The sequence below is a fragment of the Macaca fascicularis genome, chromosome 5, assembly GCF_037993035.2.
Source record: "Macaca fascicularis isolate 582-1 chromosome 5, T2T-MFA8v1.1".
NCBI classification, from domain to species: Eukaryota; Metazoa; Chordata; class Mammalia; order Primates; family Cercopithecidae; genus Macaca; species Macaca fascicularis.
The window spans coordinates 21,850,010-21,874,429 of NC_088379.1; the positions used below are offsets into that span (position 1 = coordinate 21,850,010).

Below are 24,420 nucleotides of genomic sequence, written 5' to 3' on the forward strand. Positions count from 1 at the left end.
AATGAGGTATGTTCTTTTGGTGACAAATATTTACATTCCACATATGCCTCTTGATGTCAAGAGTGTAACTGTTTCATTTTCTTCTTTTTCTCAGGAGGCTGGGATGCAGATGGAAAAGGCCCTTGTGTCTGGGACACATTTACTCATCAGGGAGGAGAGAGAGTTTTCAAGAACCAGACTGGCGATGTAGCTTGTGGCAGCTACACTCTGTGGGAGGAAGATTTGAAATGTATCAAACAGCTTGGATTGACTCATTACCGCTTCTCTCTTTCCTGGTCACGTCTGTTACCTGATGGGACGACAGGTTTCATCAACCAGAAAGGCAAGTGTTTCTTAAAAATAGAAGGTTGCAGCTTTAATTCAAGGTTATTGCTGCAGTCTGGCATAATTAATCCAGTATGCTATTCTGCAATGTAGCTTTGAAATTGCAAGTTTTTAGAGTGATTATGGGATGAATTTTTTGAAATGGGTTTGCATTAGTTTTCACAGTAATATTTTGGTTTCCTTTGACTGTTGAGATCTTTTCTGGGGGTGGTGAGTGGGAGGGAGGTTAGACTAAGTGTTTTATTACATAACATGAGTGTTAATCTGAAGATAAATTTAAAAAATTTGTATTAAACTATTTTCAGTTGTGTAACCCTGTGATGAGTTATGAAAAGTCCTTAAGAACTTGAGATGATTCTAAGCACCTCAATTAGGGCTGAATTAGTGGAGCTAATTAACTAGCATAGGGATTAGCATCAAGGCCCCTGCAGTTCACTTACTTAAGGTTAAGTCCAGCTACATCACTTGCTATCTGGGCAAACATCTCTTGGGTTCCGTTCAGTGCCTCAGTTTCTCCATGAATAGAAAAGAATGCTGTAATAGTGACTAATTCAGAGAGTTATTGGAAGGTTAAATGAAATAATCTTAGTAAAGTGCTTAACGCAGTAGCTAACATTTAGTAAGTGTTAGCTATTCTTCTTCTTATGGCTTGTGAATAAAAGTACCACTCATTGCTCTATTGAATGCCTGTTATTTAGGAGGCATTTTTCACCCATTTTCTTTAATTCTCACCACCAGTAGGGAAGGCATAGTGATCATATTTTACAGAGGTGTATGTCCAAACCCACATATTTGGCAAATGGTAGATCTGTTATTTAAACCTAAGGTCTAGCAAGCTCTTTCTACAAATCATGGTTGGAAAACAATGACCTGAAGGCCAAATGTGGCCTGTCACCTATTTTTGTGAATAAAATTTGATTGAAACATAGTCATGCCTGTTCATTATGCATCATCTATGGTTACTTTTCCACTTTAATGGCAGAACTGAGTAGTTGGGGTAGAGACCATATGGCCTGCAAAGCCTCAAATATTTGCTATCTGGTCCTTTACAGGAAAAGTTTGCCAACCCTTGCACTACAACATATGGTTTCTTAATGAAGATGCTTTATTACTACTTTGTCTTAGAAAAGATTTTACACTGTCCATAGGACTGGGACTAAGTGAAGCAATGAGGTGCCTAGGGCATAAAATTTAAGGAGAGCCTCTTAAATTTAAGGAGAGGCCTCACTTGTATGACTTAAGAGAACACCTGCCCGCCTCACCATACCTCCCACCCCAAGAACCTTCATTGATACAAAGGCATTATTCATGAGTAACTTATGTGATCCCCTATATAGAACAACCCTTGATGACAATTCCTAGATGGATTTGTGCACTTGAAAAGCTCATTTTATTTAAGGCGGGGTAATCTTTGCATCATGAAATAGAATTGCAACTCATGCACTCAGGTAGAATCAACCTGAGTAGCTTCCCTCATGTAGGGACAGTGCAGGATTAGCAGGTCCTTTCATTCCCTGATTCTGCAGACATTGGCCCATGACCAGTTGCTCCTGTTGAGATGTCTACTTTCTTGCCATCACTGACTAGTTTTATTTATGTTGAATGGGAGGTAATTTGTTGTTCAGTTTAAAAGTGAACTCATTATCTTCAATCTTCCTAATCCAACATCTGTATTCTCCCTTCTTTCTGGCACCACCATACTCCAAAGTCTAAAAAACAAAAGTAACCTTTGAATCCTTTCTTGTGTTTTCTTCTTCCATCTAATGGGTTGCTGAATATGGTCCATTCTAATTATGACTTTTTAACTTATCTTCTAATCCCTCTTTTTGCCCCTGCCCTAGTTTAGGTGTTTATCATTCTTACAAGGACTTTTTGATATATTCTTGATGGATCTATGTGTTTTCCCCTTCTCTCTGTCCTTTACTTTCTATAAGATGCCATCATAGCAATTTTCCTAAAGCTCGACCCAAATCACATTGTTTTGATCATCTCCTGCTAAAAGTGAAGCAAGATGCACAGTGGCTCATGCCTGTAACCCCAGCACTTTGGGAGGCTGCGGCAGGTGGATCACCTGAGGTTGGGAGTTTGAGAACAGCCTGACCAACATGGAGAAACCCCATCTCTACTAAGAATACAAAATTAGCTGGGTGTGGTGGTACGTGCCTGTAATCCCAGCTATTTGGGAGGCTGAACCCGGAAGGCGGAGGTTGCCATGAGCCAAGATCACACCATTGCACTCCAGCCTGGGTAATAAGAGTGAAACTCGGTCTCAAATAATAATAATAATTTAGTTACCTAAAGCCTCAATATGCAGTCCATACTCCTTCATATACCATTCTAGGCTCAATTTGACTTAGACTTAACGCCTCCAAAACTTTGCAGGCTGAAATTATCTCATGCGTATGATCATGTAATATCCCAAACACACATTGGTACAGGTCTATAATCTTTTATCTGTAAGTATAAGTAACCCACTACTTATTAAACATACCATGCAGTTTTCCACCTTGTAGGAAGTTGCTTAAGCTTTTTCTTCTGCCTAGAATGGGCTTTCTTTAACCCCAAGTATACCTACTGAAGGCCTGTCCTGCTGTTCAGGTCTAGCACAATTGCCCTCTTCTTTAAAGTAGTTCTCTATTCTAAGCCAGAAAAAAAATCTCTCTCCTCTCTCTCTTTTTTTATTCTCATAGCACTTTGCAAAGCTCTTAAGATGTTTCTCACATTCTTCATTGTTAACTGTTACTATATCCCATGTTAGACTATCGGTGCCTTAAGTTTACTTCAATTCAATGAAAGTGTGCTGAATGTCTATTGGGTCAGGGACTGTGCTAAGTACTCATGACATTCATATTAGAGAATCCCTGGAATTGTTAACAGTGTAATGGGTAGATAATTCTGCCTTGTTACCCTTGTAATCTAGTCCAGCACCATCCATGGAAGGGATTCAGTAAAAATTACTGAATTGGATTGAATTAGGTCAATAACAATCATAAAAATGACTCTAAGGGTAGTAATGCTTGCCTTTCATTAAGCATATAATATACAGAGCTCACCATGCAAACATTGCACATATTTTTGTTGATTTTAACGTTCATAACAGTCCTATGAGTAAGGGGCATCTCTAAATAGAAGGAATAATGCTAACATCGGAAATAAAGTTAGGCATAAATTTGCCAAAATGACAAATTTAGTTAGGTTCAACCTAGGCTTGTCTAACATAAAAAAATCTTCTATCTAGTCTAGGGCTCAGTCAGTCTGGCCAAACCACTTGAATTCTCTGTGCTACAGTTTCTCTGTTGGTGAAATGAAGTGGAAGCCTCATGGTACTAAAACTCCTTGCACTCATTCTAGGAGTTTGGAGTTTTTACTGAGCTCCCAGTTGGATGGTAAACAACCACAACAAAAACCGAAAACCCACCAACTTGTAGTGTTGGTCCACAATGCCATATCTGAAGTTCTAAAATCCAAAAGGCTCTTATTACTAATCTTTCTAAAATTAAATTGGCAGCAAAAGCTAACTTGAATTGTTGTGAATATTTATTCTGTTTTTGAGAATATTGATTTATTTGACTGCAGACATATTAAGAGACACTGACTCAGATTCACTGAGAGTGTTAATATACGGTATATGCTCCTTGTTTCCTTTCTAAAACTCATTCTGTACTCATATGCCCCTAAGATTTTCAGATACAAGATTATATACCTGTCCCAATATGTCAACATATTAAGCTTTGAAAACCAACTTGAGGTACTTAGAAGTTCGTAGAGGTACACTGTAGATCAGCAATCCAAGAGCAAGGAAACCGAAACCACCAGAGAGTGGAGGTGGTGCTACCGGAGCCATGGAAACCACCCGAATATTGTGGAGAAATTGCTCATGCAGATCTCATGTGGGGATCACATGCCCGTAGCACTGAGCTTTTTGTGTTTGGCCCTAGCTTTGGTAAAACCATAGCTGATTAATATTACAGGCTTTGCTTTGAACAAGAGGGCACTGGAGGTGCATCCAGGAGGTGGCATTTCAATAAGCAGTTGCTCATTCTTGTGCAGTGATCTGTTGAAGCAGTTGGAATGGTTTTAACTTGGAAAAGCTATCTCTTTTTTCTCATTTAAATATTTTCTCAAAAAGCATGTGAAGAATTAGAAAGTCCCTGTCACTGTTCTTACCAAGGAACCCCCTTTCTGTGTTTGACTATACATTTCAAATCTAGATTATAGGACATTTGGAAACTTGTAAAATTCTATGTCCCCAAACTAGAAGAATATTTTTATGAAGTGGAATTGTTACACAGACTGTCTCTTTCAAATGTCAGTTTTTCAAGGTTTAACAAGGAAAGATTGAGTTGGCAACTGAAATAATATATTCCTGCATTTCTCAAATGTTCAAGTACATGTTCATATCTGCCACAAATGTAAATTTCAGGCGATTAGTGGGAAGACCAAGTATTGGAAATAATAAAAGGGGGAATATTTGTGCAGAATTTAGTGCTCACTTTAAGATTTAAACTATGAGTGCTCTTAGCAGGAATGGTTTAAATAAATTAACTAAACAAGCATTAATCTTGTATTCTATGTTGAGCACTATAATAGACTGAAAATGGCCCTCCAAAGGTGTTCATGCTCTGATTCTTAGGAATTTTGAGTATATTAGCTTGCATGGTAAAACAAACTTTACAGATGTGATTAAGGGAAGGATTTTGAGAGGCGGAGATTGTCCTGGACTATCTGTGTGGTCCCAGTATAATTACATGGGTCCTTAAAAGAGAGAGGTAGAAAGATCAGAGTCAGAGAGAAGAGGAAAAAGAGATAATGATTACAGCAGAGGTCAAAGAGAAGAGATGAGGATGAAGATGGGAGAAGAAGCCATGAGAGAAGGAATGCAGGTGTCCTCTAACTCCCGGAAAAGGTAGAAAGATGGATTCCACCTGAGAGCCTCCAAAAATAATGTAACCTTGCTGACATCTTGACTTTAGCCCAATAAGCACTGTTTTGGACCTCTGGTCCCCAGAACTGTAACATAACGCATTTGTCTTGGTCCTGCCATTAAGTTTGTGGTACTTTGTTTTAACAGCAATAGAAAACTAATGCAGACAGTGTGGCAAGAGAACACAGGAGCAGTTAAAGAAATTGATGGGAGGTGGGGGATCACAAGGTCAGGAGATCAAGACCCTCCTGGCCAACATGGTGAAACCCTGTCTCTACTAAAAATACAAAAATTAGCTGGGTGTGGTGGCGCATGCCTGTAATCCCAGCTACTCGGGAGGCTGAGGCAGGGGAATTGCTTGAACCAGGAAGTCATAAGTTTTAGTGAGTTGAGATTGCTCTCCAGCCTGGGTGACAGAGCGAGATTCTGTCTAAAACAACAACAACAACAACAACAACAACAACAAACCCCCAAAAAACAAAAAAAAAAAAAAAAAAGAAAGAAAGAAAAGAAAAGAAAAGAAACTGATGGTGTGAATGGTGTGAATCTAGAAAGGTGTGAACCAAAGAAAGGTGTAAACTTGATGCACGATGGTAAGCATGAGATCAAAGTGAATTTTATGTTACTTTTTTGTTGAAGGAGGATTCTAGATCAATTTTTTTTTTTTTTTAATTTGAGACATCATCTTTGCAAGTTCCAGCCATGCCCTCTTCTAAGGGAATTCCCCTATATCTTTGTTTTATATAATCCTGCTTGACTCCAGGTCACAACTGACAGGACAAAGGAAAGACATTTTCACTGGGTTGTGTATGAGCTGTGACCTCATGGAAAATGTGGCCAAACCAGTTGAATTCTCTGTGCTACAGTTTGCTCCATTATTTTCTTCCCTCAAGGATGTTCTGAATTGAGGTACTGAGAGGATGAGCTGGTTGGTGGTTGGCACTGAGGCACAGAAGTAGCTTTGGCAGGTGGGATGGCCATTTTGAGACCATGACAGATTGAGTGTGTAAAGAAAACTGGTTCTTTCTTAGGTATATATTTTTTGGTTTTGTCTTTGCTGCTCGAATCAGAAGGAAAAGCTGCTTCTGAAAGAAGAAAAGAAATGGAGCAGATGTGTTGAGAGAAGCTGGGATGGAAGAGATCAGTTTTCCCTGAGAAGCAAAGATTTTCTCAGCTCCCAACTTCAATTCTTTTGGCTTCCACTTGCCGTTATTTTCTGTCATTGAGTCCCCGATCTATTTCTGTCATTTAAAATAATGTCCGCTGCATCTATATCTACTACCCAATTGCCCCCAATGCCGCCTTTGTATTTGAGTTCACCTGGGTTGGTTGGTTTTTCTTATATCCAAGAGACCTCTACCTCAAATATGTTTCATAGTTTCTAAGATCAAATACGCAGAAATGAGCTTATTAAAACAGAGAAGATAATACTGACTATGAAAGAAAGCTATAGAAGTTTTAATCCTTAAAATAATCAATTCTGTCCTAAATGCCCAGAAGCAGAACGGGATCCAAATGACCTCTCAAAGTTTCAGAATCCCTAGATTGATAACAGGTGATCATTTAAAAAATACACATTTATTCAGATAATTTGTTTATCAGTGACTTACGCCATTCTGAAAAACAAAGTTAAGTAACTCTTTGACAAATTTATTCTCATTCAATACTCACATGCTCCTAAGGTGGCAGTATGAACATTCCCATTTTACAGATAGGATACTGAAGTGTAGAGAGACCAAGTGATTTGTCCAAGATCCTTTGACTGAGTTTTCTGGGTCTGGGGCTCTCCTCTTGAAAATCCCACTTTGGTCGGGCACAGTGGCTCAAGCCTGTAATCCTAGCACTTTGGGAGGCCGAGGCGGGTGGATCACGAGGTCAGGAGATGGAGACCATCCTGGCTAACACAGTGAAACCCTATCTCTACTAAAAATACAAAAAATTAGCTGGGCGTGGTGGCGGGCACCTATAGTCCCAGCTACTCGGGAGGCTAAGGCAGGAGAATGGCGTGAACTTGGGAGGCAGAGTTCGCAGTGAGCTGAGATCGCGCCACTGCACTCCATTCTGGGAGACAGAGTGAGATTCTGTCTCAAAAAAAACAAAAACCAAAAAAAACAAAAAAAAACAAAAACCAAAAAACAATCCTACTCCATTTCATGGAAAAGTTTCATTACGACATTGAATAAACTGTGTGATCGAGAAGTAAAGTGCTTAATTCTGGGATGGTGAATAGTAATTATGCAGTGCTCTGTTTCTCTGCTGTGCTGATGTGTGAGAAGAAAAATTTCTTAAAATTTACTTATCTTCATTTCAACGGACGGTTATCATGTGGTTTGAATTACATCGATTGTCCATCATTAATGACTTCTCCACAAAAGGGGGAAAAAGGAATTTGATATTGTGATCAGGTCTGAAGTAGGTGACCATGAAGGCTGGTAAAATAGAGTCACATGTTTCTGGTACAGGAACATTAGTAAACATGAGAAGTGGGATGTCATAGTGAGAACAGCTTAGTCTTTATAGTGAGACAGACTGGGATTAAATGTGGGCCACGCCATTTGTCAACATTGAGACTTTCTGAATCTCAGTTTTCTCATTTTTAAACAGGAATAAAAACACGCATCTCTAGAGCTTAGTGCTTGGATTTGGCAAAATGCATGACATCTGGTACACATAGTACGAGTTCAATAGACGAAAGCTAATATTATTTTCATGTTCAAAGTCAATGGAAAGGGTTGGCTATGAAAACCCTCTCATACCAACACCCAGATTATTTTATCATATTATCTTTAGATATCTCATTTACAAATGTAGAAATGTGGGTTTACAGGGGCCCGGGGTGGGATGGTGAAATACTCTTTCATTGAGAGAAAAAAGGAAAGTTTATAAAATTTCATGAGTATATTCATTTTTACTGCTACTGTAACAAACGATCACACATTAGCTTCTTAAAACAACACAAATTCGTTACCTTAGAGTTCTGTAGGTCAGAAGTCTGTCATGGGTGTCTGTGAGGTATCAAGATACCTGTAGGGCTGTTTCTTTCTGAGGCATCTTTGGAACAGTCTGTCTCTTGGTGCATTCAGGTTGGCAGAACTCAGTTCCTTGTGACTGTAGAACTGAAGTCTTTATTACCTTTCTGGCTATCAGCTAAGGACTGTTCTCAGCTTCCAAAGGCCATCTGCATTCCTTGGCTCGTGGTCCCCTACCTCTATTTTCTTTTCTTTTCTTTTTTTTTAATGAGACAGAGTCTCACTCTCTTGCCCAGGCTGGAGTGCAGTGGCCCAATCTCGGCTCATTGCAAGCTCCGCTTCCCAGGTTCAAGTAATTTTCTTGCCTCAACCTCCCGAGTAGCTGGGACTACAGGCACGCACCACTACACCCAGCTAATTTTTGTATTTTTTTTAGAGACAGGGTTTCACCATGTTGATCAGGCTTGTCTCAAACCTCTGACCTCATGATCCACACACCTCTGCCTCCCAAAGTGCTGGGATTATAGGCATGAGCCACCGCGTTTGGTCCCCTTCTTCCATTTTTAAAGCCAGCAATAGTGGGTTGAGTTTCTCTCAAGCTGCCACTTCTCCTCTTCTTCCATTGTTGCGTCTCTCTCTGACCTACTCTTCTGTCTTACTCTTCCACTTCTAAAAACTCATGTCTTTATATTGTTTCCACCTGGACACTCTAGAAAACTCTTCCCAACTCAAGGTCCATACCTTAATTGCATCTGCCAAGTCCCTTTTGCCATGGAAGGTAGCATGTTCACCGGTTTCATGGATTAGAGAATGGACATCTTTGCGGGGAGGATGAGTTTTTCTGCTACCAAGTGAGAAATAGCACAGAACTGTGTCTTCCAAATATGGAGTTGTTATGCATGATTCACAGTACATTCCAGTTTGCAAAATAAATGAGCTGGTGTCAAAAATACCCGCTTACCCAGACAGAGAGAAAACACATGATTGTGCATAATTTGGCTTCTGCTTACCTTGCTCATCTCTCACCATTCTTATTCCTCTTTTGATACACTATCCTTATACTGAACTTTTTATTCCCAGAAAGAGAGTGAATAGACAAATACTGGCCAGGTCATATCTGATAATAAAACTCTGACTGACAAAGGAAACCCAGAAAGTCAAACCACAGCCTCTGCAGCAAGCAGCCCAGAATAGTCACAGTGTGGTCAACTGATACCTTCTCTATTTTCTACCCCCTGCTCCCTGCTTCCAACTCAGGAGCAACCAGAGAAAACCAAATATGCTCCCCAAACTAATCACAAAGGATGCCCTGCTTCTAGTTAGCGCTCCAATGCTTCCCAAGGCCAACAACCTTTAATCAGGGCACACCCAAGGGTTCTCTTTTTTCCACTCTAAAGCTTTTCCTCTGTCCTGACTGTATTTGAATACCTGCCAAATGCAAGTATTGGTGGCCGACTCTCTTGATACAGCAAACTCTGAGTAAATAGTCTGTTTTTCTCGTTTGAATGGTCTTTATTTTAACATTTCCTTTGTGTTTTTTTGTTTCCTCTTTTTCTCTTCCTTGATCACATTTTTCTCCTCACCTTAAGTGATTAACTTGTATTCCTATTTTAAATATCAGCTTAGATGTCACTAATAACAATAATAATTACTATTTTGATGATCGCTAACCTGTACTGAGCCCTGACCATATGCCAAGAACTGTTCTAAACATGTTTAATTTATCTACTCATTAAACTCTCACAACAATTAATTGAAGAAGGTTTCTATTATAATCCATATTTCTCATACAGGAAAAGATAATTCAGAGAGATTAAGGATCTTGCCCAAGGTCGCAGAGCTAGTAGGTGAAAGGGTTAGTACTGAATTTAGGTGGTCTGGCACCGTAATTCACTCTTGAAACAATTACGCTACATTGCTTTCAGAATATTTTCAAATACCCTGAGTTTAGGATGGATATCCCTTTTCATAAATTAAACAGGACTCTGTACTTATCCCTTAAATTGGACTCTGTACTTTATCTGTACTACCTTTTGTAGATAAAAAACAGGACTCTGTACTTTATCTACTACTCTATTGTAATTGTTTATGAATTTCTCTGTAGTCTCTGCTAATAAGCTCCCTGAGCACAAGGGTAGTATTTGTTTTGCTTATGTTTGTATGTGAAGCATGTAGCAGTTTCTCTATCAATGTGTATTAAAGGAATTAACAAACAAATGATCGAATGAATGAAATGCATATAAAAGTATGTTGTTATTTTTAAAAATTGAAGGCTCCTAGGTTAAGAAAAAAGAAAGGGACGTTTTCCTTAGGCAAACTTTCAATGCAACACACTTCTACATATGACTTCATAATCTTTATCCAGGAAACAACTTCTTAAAACAGGGCAGCTTCTCTTGTCTAAGCTTAGGTTGCCTCCATGTTTTTAAATATAAAACCACATGAAGTACTAACATCAGCCTCTCCAGAAAGCCTATTCCCAGCTAAGCATCATCATTAAGCTAGATTCAGTGAATTCTTGACATAAATTCTGAGCCAGGCCATGTTCAATTTAGAAACTTTCTTCTGAACTCGGCAGCAAGCCTAAAAACTCTGTCTTACACACTTGCAGTCCTGGAAAAATCAGATGAGAGCCAGAGGTGGCTGTGTATCCCCATGAGCAAACCTTCAGCCAGGTACTCTTAATGTCCTAAGCCTCTGGCTGTCTGCCCTTGTAACCCAGATTCTGGGGCAGATGTTGAGCTCTAGTTCATTCTCAGTAGGTCTCTTTTCCTAGACTTGTGAGACTAATAGACCTGGAAAAGCATTAAGGCAGTCATCTGGATCAATTCCTTTACTTTATACTTAATACCATTGGATCCATGCATTTATTAAACAAATATTTATTAACCTCTAAATTTCTGGTACTGTCCCAGGATTTGGAGATCCAGAGGTGAATTAAACAAGCCCCCTGCTATCATGGGGCTTGTATTCTAGTGGGGCTAAGGGACAAAAATGAGCATACATAGAAATGCATGAAATCATTTGAATAAGTATGAAAGTAACACAAAGTTAGATAACAGCGATCTGCCTAAATGTATCCATTTCAATACATTTATCTTTCAATCATGTCACCCCATTAAACTCCTACTTCTTGATCAACTACTCTTCTTTGGAATTCTCAGTATTTCCTCTCAGTCTTTCATTGCTTGTATTGAGGAAGTAATAAAACTTGTTTTGAATAAAAGTCATTCAGAAAATTATTTGATCTTCTCCCTTTTTAAAATTTATTGTCAATATACTACAAATAACTTTTCTTCTTTGAACACTTTCTTTTTTCCTCCTAGGAATTGATTATTACAACAAGATCATTGATGATTTGTTAAAAAATGGGGTTACTCCCATCGTGACACTCTACCACTTTGATTTGCCTCAGGCTTTAGAAGACCGAGGAGGTTGGTTGTCAGAGTCTATCATTGAATCCTTTGACAAATATGCTCAGTTTTGCTTCAGTACCTTTGGGGATCGTGTCAAGCAGTGGATCACCATAAATGAAGCTAATGTTCTTTCCGTGATGGCATATGACTTAGGTATGTTTCCTCCGGGTATCCCTCACTTTGGAACTGGAGGTTATCAGGCAGCTCATAATTTGATTAAGGCTCATGCCAGATCCTGGCACAGCTATGATTCCCTGTTTCGAAAAGAGCAGAAAGGTATGGTGTCCCTATCACTTTTTGCGGTCTGGTTGGAACCTGCAGATCCCAACTCAGTGTCTGACCAGGAAGCTGCTAAAAGAGCCATCAAATTCCATCTGGATTTCTTTGCTAAACCCATATTCATCGATGGTGATTATCCTGAAGTTGTCAAGTCTCAGATTGCCTCCATGAGTCAAAAGCAAGGCTATCCATCATCGAGGCTTCCAGAATTCACTGAAGAAGAGAAGAAAATGATCAAAGGCACTGCTGATTTTTTTGCTGTGCAATATTATACAACTCGCTTAATCAAATACCAGGAGAACAAGAAAGGAGATTTAGGTATTCTCCAGGATGCGGAAATTGAATTTTTTCCAGATCCATCTTGGAAAAATGTGGATTGGATTTATGTGGTACCATGGGGAGTACGTAAACTACTGAAGTATATTAAGGTAAATGCATGATTTTTTGTGTGTCCATTACACCCAAATATGTGAAGGTGGGCAAGACAGGCATATGTATATGTATATATGGATCTGAAAAAGAATTACTTTAGGTAATAGCATATACATTTGCTGGCCTGGGAAGAGCAGATTAAGATTTGAGCTGATGAGAAGTAACTAGCTAGTAAAGGTTTCAAAAGCAGTGGTCAAAGTCTAGGATTTGTTGTTAAAGTTAGCTGTGGCTATAGAAGCAGTTTGGATATATTTTTCAATCTGGTGTCACAACTATGATTATAAAAGACATTTTAAGGATTGAGATAGCTGGATCTTTTTTTTTTGATTCTCAACTATATTGGATGACATCCAGTTAGCTAAAATTAAAATTTCAAGTACAGGTTTTCAGAACCCCTCCTGTGGGGGATGTCGAATGTAGCTGCTGGCAGGACTGAGGGGTTAAGGAGCAGTGACAGTCAACAGATGCTGATGGAAGAAAGATATTTCTGTCTTCTCATTATAATGAGAGTCATTTGACTGTCTTCATGGACATTTGCACAGTTTTGCGTTTCCATTGTTAGTTATAAAAGGTCAATGCATGGAAAATTAAGTTAATAGGGTCAGTGCAATTTGATGAAAACTAGTTTTGGGATTGTAGCTTACAGAAGATAGAGGGTAATGTACCTGATTTTATGAGCTTTTTTTTAAAAAACATCTGTTTGGAATAACATTTCTGTTCTCTTTTTCTAGGACACATATAATAACCCTGTAATTTATATCACTGAGAATGGGTTTCCCCAGAGTGACCCAGCGCCTCTTGATGACACTCAACGCTGGGAGCATTTCAGACAGACATTTCAGGAACTGTTCAAAGGTACCATTTGAAATGATGAGAGATCAATTGTGCAAACTTAATATAATTTTCCCATTTGCTTATTTGCATTCAGCAAAGACCAATAATTTTTGAAAGGTGAAATCCATGTAAATCAATGTAAAGCCATAAAATTAGGAGGTGGGGGGAAAGTAGGAAAGAAGAAGTGGAGGATTTTGGCCTAGCTACAACCTCCTGAAATTGAATCAAGTAAAAAGTGACTGTCTTCAGCATTTTGTGACTCCCGGGTGAAGGTGACAAGAACAGAAGGAGTGGTGGCTGTTGGGAGAGAACATCAGTTATTACAAAAAAGATTAGCACTGATCAACTATGACATGCTTATTTGCATATTTTAATATCCCAACTACCAAAAAAAATGAAATGACAGGATTTTTAAAGAACCCAAATTAAGCATCTGTGCAATAAACTTAAAAATGGCACAAGTCCTCCATCAATGTGTGTTGCATTTAAGCTGTAACCAAGCAGCCCAGTTAGACACATTTTTATTGTCGTATGGAAAATGTGAGTTGTGTTTTAAGATAATGTTGTTATTTTAGTACCTCTTTTCCCTCCATGGAATTCCTTACATATGAATTCTTATCATATTTGAAAACAGTCATGAAGGAATAATCTTTAATTGGTAACACAGATTTCTAGGCCAGTTAGCACCTCCTCTCCCATTATTTGTTGCTTCCTCCTTTTTTTTTGAGATGGAGTTTCGCTCTGTCGCCCAGGCTGGAGTGCAGTGGTGCTATCTCCGCTCACTGCAAGCTCTGCCTCCCGGGTTCAAGCCATTCTTCTGCCTCAGCCTCCTGAGTAGCTAGGACTACAGGCTTCCACCACCATGCCAGGCTAATTTTTTGTATTTTAACTAGAGATGGGATTTCACCATGTTAGCCAGGATGGTCTTGATCTCCTGACCTCGTGATCCACCAGCCTCGGCCTCCCAAAGTGCTGGGATTATGGACATGAGCCACCGTGTCCAGCCAATTCCTCCTTCTTAAAAAGGAATCATGTCCTAGCAACAAAATCCAATGTAAAATGAGACTTTAAATTTCCTTTTTTTAAAAAAACCATGATAGCCACACTTAATTTTTATCATTCTGTTTGAGAGGTTCCAACATTATTCTTTCTAAAATTATTCAGTATTACACTGGTAATAACCAGAAGGAATTCTGGAAAGTGACACAAAGTGGTCTTTTTCCAAAACTTGAAATTTATTGACGGATCCTTCACTCAGACCTGGAGTTTATTGGCAGAGAGCAATTGGATTCTTGCAATTTGACCCAAGTGAAGAAATTATTTTGTATTACACACAGAATAGATTCTTCTGGGTAGGAGTTCATCTTCTGATAAGAGAGGGAAATCTCCAGTTTTCTGAGATTCCTCTCCACTTCTCCCTGTAGATGGGTCCTATTCACAGTTTGTCTATTGATATTCCCAGGCTTTATCCTGAAGAACAAATAGGCTAGTTACTATGATTTATGGATGGCTACAGGGAACACAAATGACTTGCCTAAAATTGCTCTGTGTATTTTTGGGAAAAGAGAGATAAAGAGAAATTGCTTTTTTTTTTTTTTTTTCCCCTCCATTCCCAGCCTGGTACTCTGTTCAGCACTAATCATATAGACGCATTTCATTGTTTTTTCAAATAGTTTCAAGTGCTTTACACCATCCTTTAGATCTTTAATGCTAAACACTTAATGATTGGCCCCAAACTAAGGTGACTTAAGGATAGAAAAGTAACGGAAGGTAAGAGTGCAAAATGAGAAAAGATTTGGGTTTCTAAGAGACAGGAGAGAATAGGGTTAGGACAAAAAAATAAGTGTTTCAATTTGTTGAACTTCTAATTTGTCTTCAGATTACTTGATGAGAAGTTTATTAGGCATATAAAACATTTACTGTCTACAGCATCTGTGTTCTCTTTTGAATCTTAACAGTAGGTTAGCTATATTCACTGTAATAGACACATACTATTTTTGTTTTGTCTTTTTAAAAACCTGTAGACGGTTTAAATGTGTAGAAATGTATATATTGAGAAGAAAAACATATGCATAAATGTATTTATTCTGGTCTGGGTATAGTGGTGTGGTAACTTTTTTTGAAACGGAATCTCACTCTGTCACCCAGGCTGGAGTGCAGTGGCGTAATCTTGGCTCACTGAAAGCTCCGCCTCCCAGGTTCACGCCATTCTCCTGCCTCAGTCTCCTGAGTAGCTGGGACTACAGGTGCCCACTACCATGCCTGGCTAATTTTTTTTGTATTTTTAGTAGAGACGGGGTTTCATCATAGCCAGGCTGGTCTCGATCTCCTGACCTCATGATCTACCCGCCTCGGCCTCCCAAAGTGCTGGGATGACAGGTGTGAGCCACCACGCCAGGCTGTGGTGTGGTAACTTTTTTATGAATTCTCATAGTGGACACCAATTATTTCTGCTGTGGTGCAAGTCTCTTTCCCCTTTCTTCTGTAAAATATTCACCTCCCCATCTACTTGCTTACCACAGGGACATCCGTGCAAGTGGAATACAATCCTCCTCCTTGAGCAGATAATTGACTGGTCCAAAGTAGGCACAGGACATGAGCTGGGACAATTTCAGTTCTTCCCTGGGACTTAGAACGTGGACCAATTAGTTTCTTAATCTCTTGGACTGGGTTGGGTGGGTGTAGCTTTGTGAGCCACCAGTGGCTCGATTCTACCCTGTAAGCTTAGGCACAGTGAGAAGGGAAGATGTCCATTCATTAAAGGAAGGAAAAGGAAGAACTTCCAGACAGCGTTGGAGCCTCTGCTTTTGGTTTTTCCTGAGATCTGTCTGCGTGCAAGTTCTCGAGAGAACATTGCTTTCATCATAATAAAGTGCTCTTTGTGCTTAATCTTATTCTAATTGGGCTTCTATCTCTTGAATACAAAGAGTTTTAATTGAAACCATCATCTCGTTTCCTTCTCAAAACCTCAAATGACCTCAAAAAGTAATGAGGTCATTACTCCTACTTTATAGATGAGGAAACTGAGTTTCAAAGAGGCTACATTATTTGCTAAAGATCATAAAGTCACTAAGTAGTATTTTTTGGAACAAGGCTGAATGCATGTATATTATTACTATTGTTAACTATTTGGTGTGAGATATAATCTGTGAGTTCAGAGCTCTCTGAGTTAAAGTGTTTATTTGTTCCCCAACACAGAAACTTTTCCTTCTATTTGGTTACTTTGGCCTTGCGTGTATTCTTTCAAAGTGCTTCAAGCTGTCTGTGAATGAGCTGACAGGTTCCGTGACCTTGAGCAAAGCTCAGACGCCTCATATCCTAGTTCTCATCAAAAGAGCTGAGCTGAACTTGCTAATCAATTTTCGGAGACTCCTCCGAGGTAAGCTGATGATCTTGGTTGGCAAGAACTTTACTAGTAAGAAGCACCCTGTGAGCAATTAAAAATAATAACAGGCCAAGGACGATATTCCTGGGAAGCGCTGCAGGTGAGAACTCACCAAAACCCAGGAAGTCAGATGGATGATGGTTCTGTGATTCCCGCGAACAAAGCCTTTCCTCCGACATCACACATATGGACAGGCACATAATGACACTATAGATGGATCAATGGGTCCGCTTGGAGGTCTTCAGGTAGATTCCCACGGCAATTAATCGAGCGTTAAAAGGTATGCTAATGTTTCTGTTTCCTTTCGGGATATGAGAAAAGAAAAAGGAAAAAAAAATGTCATTTTAGAATAAAAAGAGAGAAATCAGCTAGTGCCTTTTAAATCTTTGCATTGTTTAATTGTATGAAACGCTTTTAAATAGGTTATATTTTAATTAATGTAGATGCAGATAAGAGTAAAGGATGCCCAAAACTTGAAATAACATATAACTAGATTTGCATTCTAGATCTGCAAATTATTCAATAAGGGCCTTTACCAAATCACTCAAATCCTCAGTTTGTTTATCTATAAAAATGGGGATAATATTTTTATTTTTTTTTCTGGCAGGGTTGTTATATCCAGATTCCATTTCATGAGCTAATGTGTAAAATTCTCTTAGCAACTGCCTGACCCATAGTAGCCCCTTAGCCAACAGTAACAATTATTATTATTACAAAATGTGCACTCTTAAAAACATATCTATTGCCTCAAAGTTATTCTCCTTGTTATTTAAAAAATGCCATTCCAAGACTCGTTATCTTTCTATTGCCCCACAAATTACAGCAGACTATTTCCCTACATTTGCGTGTTTCTCTTCCTTTTTGAGGAACTTCTGGATTGGTCCTCTGGCTTTTTCTAGTGTGAATTGCATGGAGGAGAAAGCAGCACCCCCATTCATTATTTCCCTCTGGGAGGTGACCAGATTAGGTGAAAAGTCAAATCGTTGACAGTGGAAACTGCTGTCAAGCAACTGGGAATTGTTCTGCCACATGGATCTCTGTGTAAGTTTAGGATTCAATGATGTTCAAATAGTTAAAATGTTCTCGTATCATAGGAATTTTTATTATATTCATAACATTTACGCCACGCCTTGATACTCTAGAGCCAATGGGCAATTTTGGCTTCATATGTAGATGCACACAAATGGATCCCTCTCTAGTCTAAATGCTTTCATGGAGATGAGGAAGGATAGGGAGACAGGTGCCATTGCTCCAATGGCCGATACTGCCCCCATCACCTAATTCTCTTGAAAGGGGATCTGAGCGGTGCTCAACCTGTTTTTCATACCTACCCAGCACATGTGTGCTTTTAGCCTGGCTTGTGATCCTTCTTCCACCTGGAATGCCATGCTGTTTGCTTTCTTCCTGGCCCAGTTTTGTTTGAAGCAGATGAGCATGCTTGAAGTCGGAGAAAACATGGGTTTGAGACCCTGGTTCTGCCCATTATGAGCCCAAAACCTTTGGGAAAATTCTTAAGCAGGCAACCACTTTAGTCATCTAGTCTCTAAAATGGGGATAATAAGAACATTGATCTTCTAAAGAGTGGTGAAAAATGAGCAAGATAATGCCTATGATGCCTAATAAAAGTCTGGCACATTTCCTAAGGATTCTGTAAATGATGACTGATTTTTTTTGGGGGGATGGAGGGTGCTGTGAATTCTCTGAGGGTTGGAACTGTGTCTTTTTTTTAATAATTATATCTTCAGCTCTAAGCACCGTGACTGTTATATAGCAGTGTTATACACATATTTGTTGAATTTGGTTCTCTCATGGAAAGGCTAGATAATGAATAATGAGAAATAAATGACTAAATGGTTGGGAGGCATATTTTCTTTCCCTGAAGAAATATACCCCACACATTAAAAAAAAAAAATGCAGCCTTCTCAAAAGTTTCTGAGCCAGTCCAACTTTCCAGGCAGATCCATGCCTGAGTTAGCACAGCGGTAGATGATTGCAGAGAAGGTTTGTTAATGACCAGCTTTCAGCTTTTAATGACAAAACCCCTCAGCAAGATGTCATCGAAGTTATTGAAGACTTCACTGAAAGTGTTGAAGCTGATACATTGTAACAAGAAGGTTATAAATCTTGCAGCTTGGATATACCACCAAGACAAGATGCTGAGCACAGAATCACCCCGCTGTTGTCTGTCAGCATTCTCCCTCCCCCTACGTCTTTCCCTTCCCACGGAGAGCAGGTAAAGGAGAAATACATCTATTTCCCAAAGTAGTGCAGACCTGGCAGCCACCTGCCTATGCCAATTTCAGATCACAGAGGCCCATTTAACTGGACAAAATGTGTTAAGCACCTGTGTTTTTCTAAATGTACATTAGACAAAAATCCGAAGCATTAGGGAAAGAACTCAAAGGTTAATACGGTGACCTTTTAGAAACACCAGCCAATTAAAAATCCATTGCAAGCTCAGAATAGAGACCCAAATTCCTGAATATAGATTCTCGCTCTGTATCTATTGTTTTATTGCTTCTCAGAGGACATCTTTGTCACCTTGGCCCCTAGGAAGCAGTTCATCTCATAACTCCTGTTAAATAAAACTGTATGGCTTTGGGGCCATATAGGGTGGGATTGGATTGACTCAGCACTGCTAGTGAGGCTGCTCCTGGCTGCACTGGATGGCTGCTAGCCTCAAGGGGCCAGGTCAGAACACAGAGGAAGAACAAGGTTTGAAGGCTGGGCATGAGAATGGCTAGTGGGTACTAGTATAGAGTGTGCAATTTTTGTTTTTTAATTTTTTAAATTGACAAAAATTGTATCTATTTATTGTGTACAGCATGTTGTTTTGAAACATGTATACAATCTAAAATGCCTAAACACATGCATTACCTCACATTTTGTGTGTGTGTGGTGGGAACACTTACCATCTACTCTTTTAATAATTTAAAAGAATATAACACATCGTTATTAATTACAATCACCATGTTGTACAATAAATCTCTTGAATTTGTGCCTCCTATCCAACTGAAAAGTTGTATCGTTTGAAACAGCATCTCGTGAATCCCCCAGACTCATAAATGAGATCATTTATGTCTACGTATGCTCTGAGTGCCTTAAAATGTTAGATGTTATTCTCACCATCTTTGCTTCTATGAGATCCACTTTTTTAGATTCCATGTACAAGTGAGATCGTGTGGTATTTGTCTTTCCGTGCCTGGTTTCTTTCACTTAACATAATGTCCTATAAGTTCATTGGTGTTGTTGCAAATGACAGGATTTTATTCTTTTTAAGGTCAAATCGTAGGACCATGCTATTTTGGTTACTGTAGCCTTGTAGCATAGTTTAAAGTTGGGTAATGTGATATTTCCAGCCTCGCTCTTTTTGCTTAAGATTGCTTTGGCTACTCGGGCTCTTTTTTGGTTCCATATGAATTTTAGAATAATATTTTTCTAAATCTGTGAAAATGACACTGTATTCCCCATTTTCTTTATCCATTCATCCATTGTGGACCCTTAGGTTGATCCCGCATCCCGGCTATTGTGAATAATGGTGCAGTGAACGTGGGAATGCAGATATCTCTTTGACATACTAGTTTCATTTCCTTTGGATACATGGTAGTTTTATTTGTGGAATTTGAAAAGTCATGAAGAAAATAATTTCTTATGTTTGTGTCCCACTAGTCTACATATGTAGACCACACTTAGACTCAGATAGCGAGGGTTTACAGAGTTAACCTTAAAAAGGAATATGCCATATGCCCTTCTCATTTATTTCCGCCTACTACTTCCACCCATGGCATGCTTGTCATTTGCCCTTCCTTCTCACTTGGAAGTACGGAAGAGTAGAATGCACTGAAGTAGAAAGTCTGCAGGCTTTGGAGAGGAAAGATGAACAGAGTTCTGTGTTCTAGTGGTGTACCTTTGGGCAAGTCATCATTAGTACTCTCTAAATGTCAATTTCCTCATCTGTAAAATGGAACTAATGCTAACTGCTGCTCTGCCTAACCCAAGGTCAGTTGTGAAAATAAAATGATATCATTTATATCTGCATATGCTCTGAACACCTTAGACTGTTAGATGTTATTCTCATATTTGATATATGTACTTTATGCGTCTGCTTAAGGATATTCATCACTCTGGTCAAAATACATTATCTGGACTTCAACATTCTCCACTGCCAAGGAAAGGGGTTGGTGCTCATTATTTGGGTCTTTTCAAAATCTAGATTCTCAGATTTTATGAATTTATTTCCCTGCACATTTCTGAGCTGCTGTAACAGTGCAATCAATTTAAGCATTTTTAGAGAACATGTACTATGACCTAGTGATAAATATAGTGCATAATAAAGTCCAGAATAACACACACACACAGAAATATCTATCTATCTATCTATCTATCTATCTATCTATCTATCTATCTATCTATCTATCCATCTATCTATCTATCTATCTTTGTAAGTTTATGTAAGTTTTTTGATGAGCTATTTCACCACACTTGTCTGGTGAGGCACATATTGATGTGATAAGAAACCTAAACCATTTATCAGGTACATTCTCTTAGAAACATAGAACCTGGTATACCTGCTTCACAAGAACAGGTTTCATGGAGTTGCCCATGTGAGAAGCAGCTCGATCACACATCAGAGACTCTTCCCTTGTGCTTTTTAACTGGAAACCATTATCTTCTCTGTCTGTACTATTCCAATATCTATGCTGTGCCCCAACTGATGGACATTGCTTTGGGCTTTTTAACTCAGTTTCAACTACTCTGAAGTGATAATTACTTAAAGTCTCCCACCATCTCAGGTCCAGTGAATTTTAAGAATACTATAAAGCCTTTAAAAAAAAAATCAGATGATTTCAAACTAACTTTTCTTTTTTTTTTTCAGAAAAATGTATAGTGTAACAGTAAGCAGAAGCTCAGTTTTTGTTTTTCATAACTGTGAAAAAGACCAATAAGGAAAACAATTGAAGTGTAATTTATCTGAAAAAAATTAGTCTTTCCAATATGAAGAGTTGACTGAATGGAAACTAGAAAAAGGGGAAGGGGGAGAAGAGAAAGAATTCAATAATGATTTATATTATTTATTGATTTATCTATTCTTTTCTATTCCCTAGATAGCTTCAGGGAGGATTCAATAATGATTTTTAAAAACTGTCCCAGGAGAGAGCCATGTTGGAATATTCAAGTGATCAGAGGGATACTGGAATTGAAGCAAGGTGAATTTCTCAGGTTTCCTCCAGAGTGTAGATGAAGTGGTCCTCAAGCATCTGTCTACATTAGCTCTTATTCCCTGATCTCCAGAATAACCTGATTACTATATGCTTCTTAGTCATCTTGGGAGTGAAAAAGCACTGCCTTTGAATAAAGCCAGTAGAGTTCAATTTTAGTGTGATTCACAGGCATTGCCTGGATAACTGTGTTAAGGATTCTATTGGATAGCTATGGGCTCATGGAAAGAATCCAAAGAAGTAGATGGTCAAGTGCTATCTATTTCTGCTCAGGAAACCTAACATGAGTTTTCCCATGCTTGGAAAGAGATATTCCTCATTATAAATTAATACATTGACATTAGGTTTTGTAAATAAAAATCTTCTTCATTAGTAGGGATTAGCTCTGGGTGCAGTGAAAAAAAAAAAAAACAAAATTGTGCTTTGCAGTGCTGATTATCAGACCTTAGGCAATGCTGATCTCACCAGTTCTATAACCTTCCTCTCTGTAGTCTTCTCCTCTTACCTTTTTAGAGCTTCAATGTTGCTTATATTTGTCAGTTGCTCTACAGTGATATAAATATTGTTTCTGCCAACTTTCACAGACTCCTGTTTGTGTGAATTACTTGTTCACTACCTCCTATCTTATTTTTTTCAATAGTAAGCCTGATGCTATGCAGACAAAAGTCAGCAATATTGTGATTAAAAACATTAAAAATTGATGCCATGACCACTGCATGGGCTTCTAACAGCGGCGTTGTAACAAATACTTGTTGAGTAAGACAATTGAATATATGAAACTTGAGAGATACTTTGATTCTTGAAGACAATATCCATGATAATCTTTGAAAAAAAGAAGAAGAGCATTTTCAGGAGAAAATGAAAGTTATTAAAAGGTATAAGAACTCATAGGTGGAAGAAGTGTACCTAAAGATTTTATTCACCATTTTTAAAGACAAAATTCTCACCAGAAAAAAATTTTGGAGTTTTGAGCAATATACTCAGCATTCACTAAGTGCTCAGTAAATGTTTAATAACTTGCAAGGAGATTCAGCTTAGATTAGCAGAAAAACTGAATTACTTCTGGGAATTTCAATGAAATATTAGACTTATACCACCATCGTGCTTTTTTGACTTCTAAAGAAGTGGCAGATTATTCTCTTATAAACAATTTGTATGCATTGGAATATGCATGAATGCTAATTATATCCTTTTGATATTAAAATTCCATTTGGGACAACAATAATTTAAATATATGATAGAGTTTTAAAGCTCTCGTGTACAAATTCTCTTAAGTGCTCCATGCCTCAGTTTCTTTAATTGAAAAATAAAAGGGTTGAACTAGCTGATCTTTTGGGATACTGCCAGCCTAAGAATTTCGTGACCTTCTAGATAGTCCTTCTGCAGAAGTATGTCATGGATCACATTTTATTAGAACTCTTGATAATTTCTTAGGCTATAAAATTTAGTCTAAGGAATTATAATTAATGGTCTTTTTTATACAGAAAAAAACCTCTCTTCATTCTTCTTATCCCACTACCTAATTTGAAATTTAACACCTTTCTTATATGGACATAAAATTAGACCTTGCTCTTCAGTGTGCTGTTTCTATTGATATTGATTCAGGTTCCAGGTAACATTTTCTTGACCTTCAATCTGAGTATTTCCTCTTCTATTCATTCACATTGAAAATGAACCTCACCTTTCTTTGCTTGAGGAAGTTTTCCCTCGGAGTTCATGGAGTCAGAAGGGCACTTCAGACTCAAGTTTAACAAAGTTACTGTAGACAGCATAAAATCTCAGAGAGGAAACTGGATGAACCAACTCATTTCAAAGCATTAGTATAAAATCCCCAGCTGAACAACTTCACAGCAGTTACAATCACCAGCAGTAAAATCACCTTTCAAAACACGATTATGGCAAGAGGCACCGAATCTATTAAATTTTAAGATAGTTAAGTATGAGCTTTTGAACTTTGCCATAAATGCATAATTTAATTCAATTAGATAGCATAGTAATTTTAACTTTACTTATATTTAACTTGAACGCTAAACTTTTGTTTCTGGGCAAGATCCTGAATTAGAAGGAGGGATCATGTTGCAGCATTTTCAGAATTACAGTCTCATCATAAGTCTGTGCAGAGACTTCACATAGGCAAGTCTGTTTTTCTATTCTGACTTTTGAGCATAGAGCTTATTCCAATCAGTACTGCTTTTACCGCAAGTTACTGTTTAGGTAGCATTTTCTTCAATACAATGAAAATATCACCCTGGTGCTAGAGATGAAAATAGTTTCTTTTGGAAAGTAATTCTTAAGGCTTATCTGAAAAGGCTATGTGCAGAGTTTGGGGAGAGAGGCCCGTCTCACTAAATAGGGTCATCTCATCAACAGCAAAGTATTCTGTGTGTTGAGATTAGCTAATGCAACAGTATCATGGCCTGAGATTAGTTTGTGCTATCCTAAAACTTGGCCACATTTCCCCCCTTGTTTGTGAAAGTCCATTATGGGAATCACTGCCTGCTTTAAAAATAAGCGACACTATTGTGGGTGGAGGAAGAAAAGGCATTTGAACCCTGAAGAATTTTAATTGGTGCTAGTGAGTGAAGGTGAACTAGAAGCCATTGATGTTTCAGGTGAAAACATTAATGAGTGGGGTCTA

The 24,420-nt window shown here is 38.4% G+C and overlaps 1 protein-coding gene across 3 annotated transcripts in view; it reads left to right on the top strand.

Moving 5' to 3' along the window:
* Nucleotides 1-24,420, top strand: part of LOC102122033 (cytosolic beta-glucosidase) — a 124,582-nt gene that overhangs the window by 43,352 nt on the left and 56,810 nt on the right. For 2 of the 3 annotated variants that reach the window (XM_065544823.2, XM_005554583.5), the window contains exons 2-4: nt 95-322; nt 11,544-12,340; nt 13,076-13,199. In XM_065544823.2, the coding sequence (XP_065400895.1) occupies nt 95-322; nt 11,544-12,340; nt 13,076-13,199 (1,149 nt within the window). The remainder of the gene's footprint in view (nt 1-94; nt 323-11,543; nt 12,341-13,075; nt 13,200-24,420) is intronic. The other variant, XM_065544824.2, reaches the window with a different exon arrangement.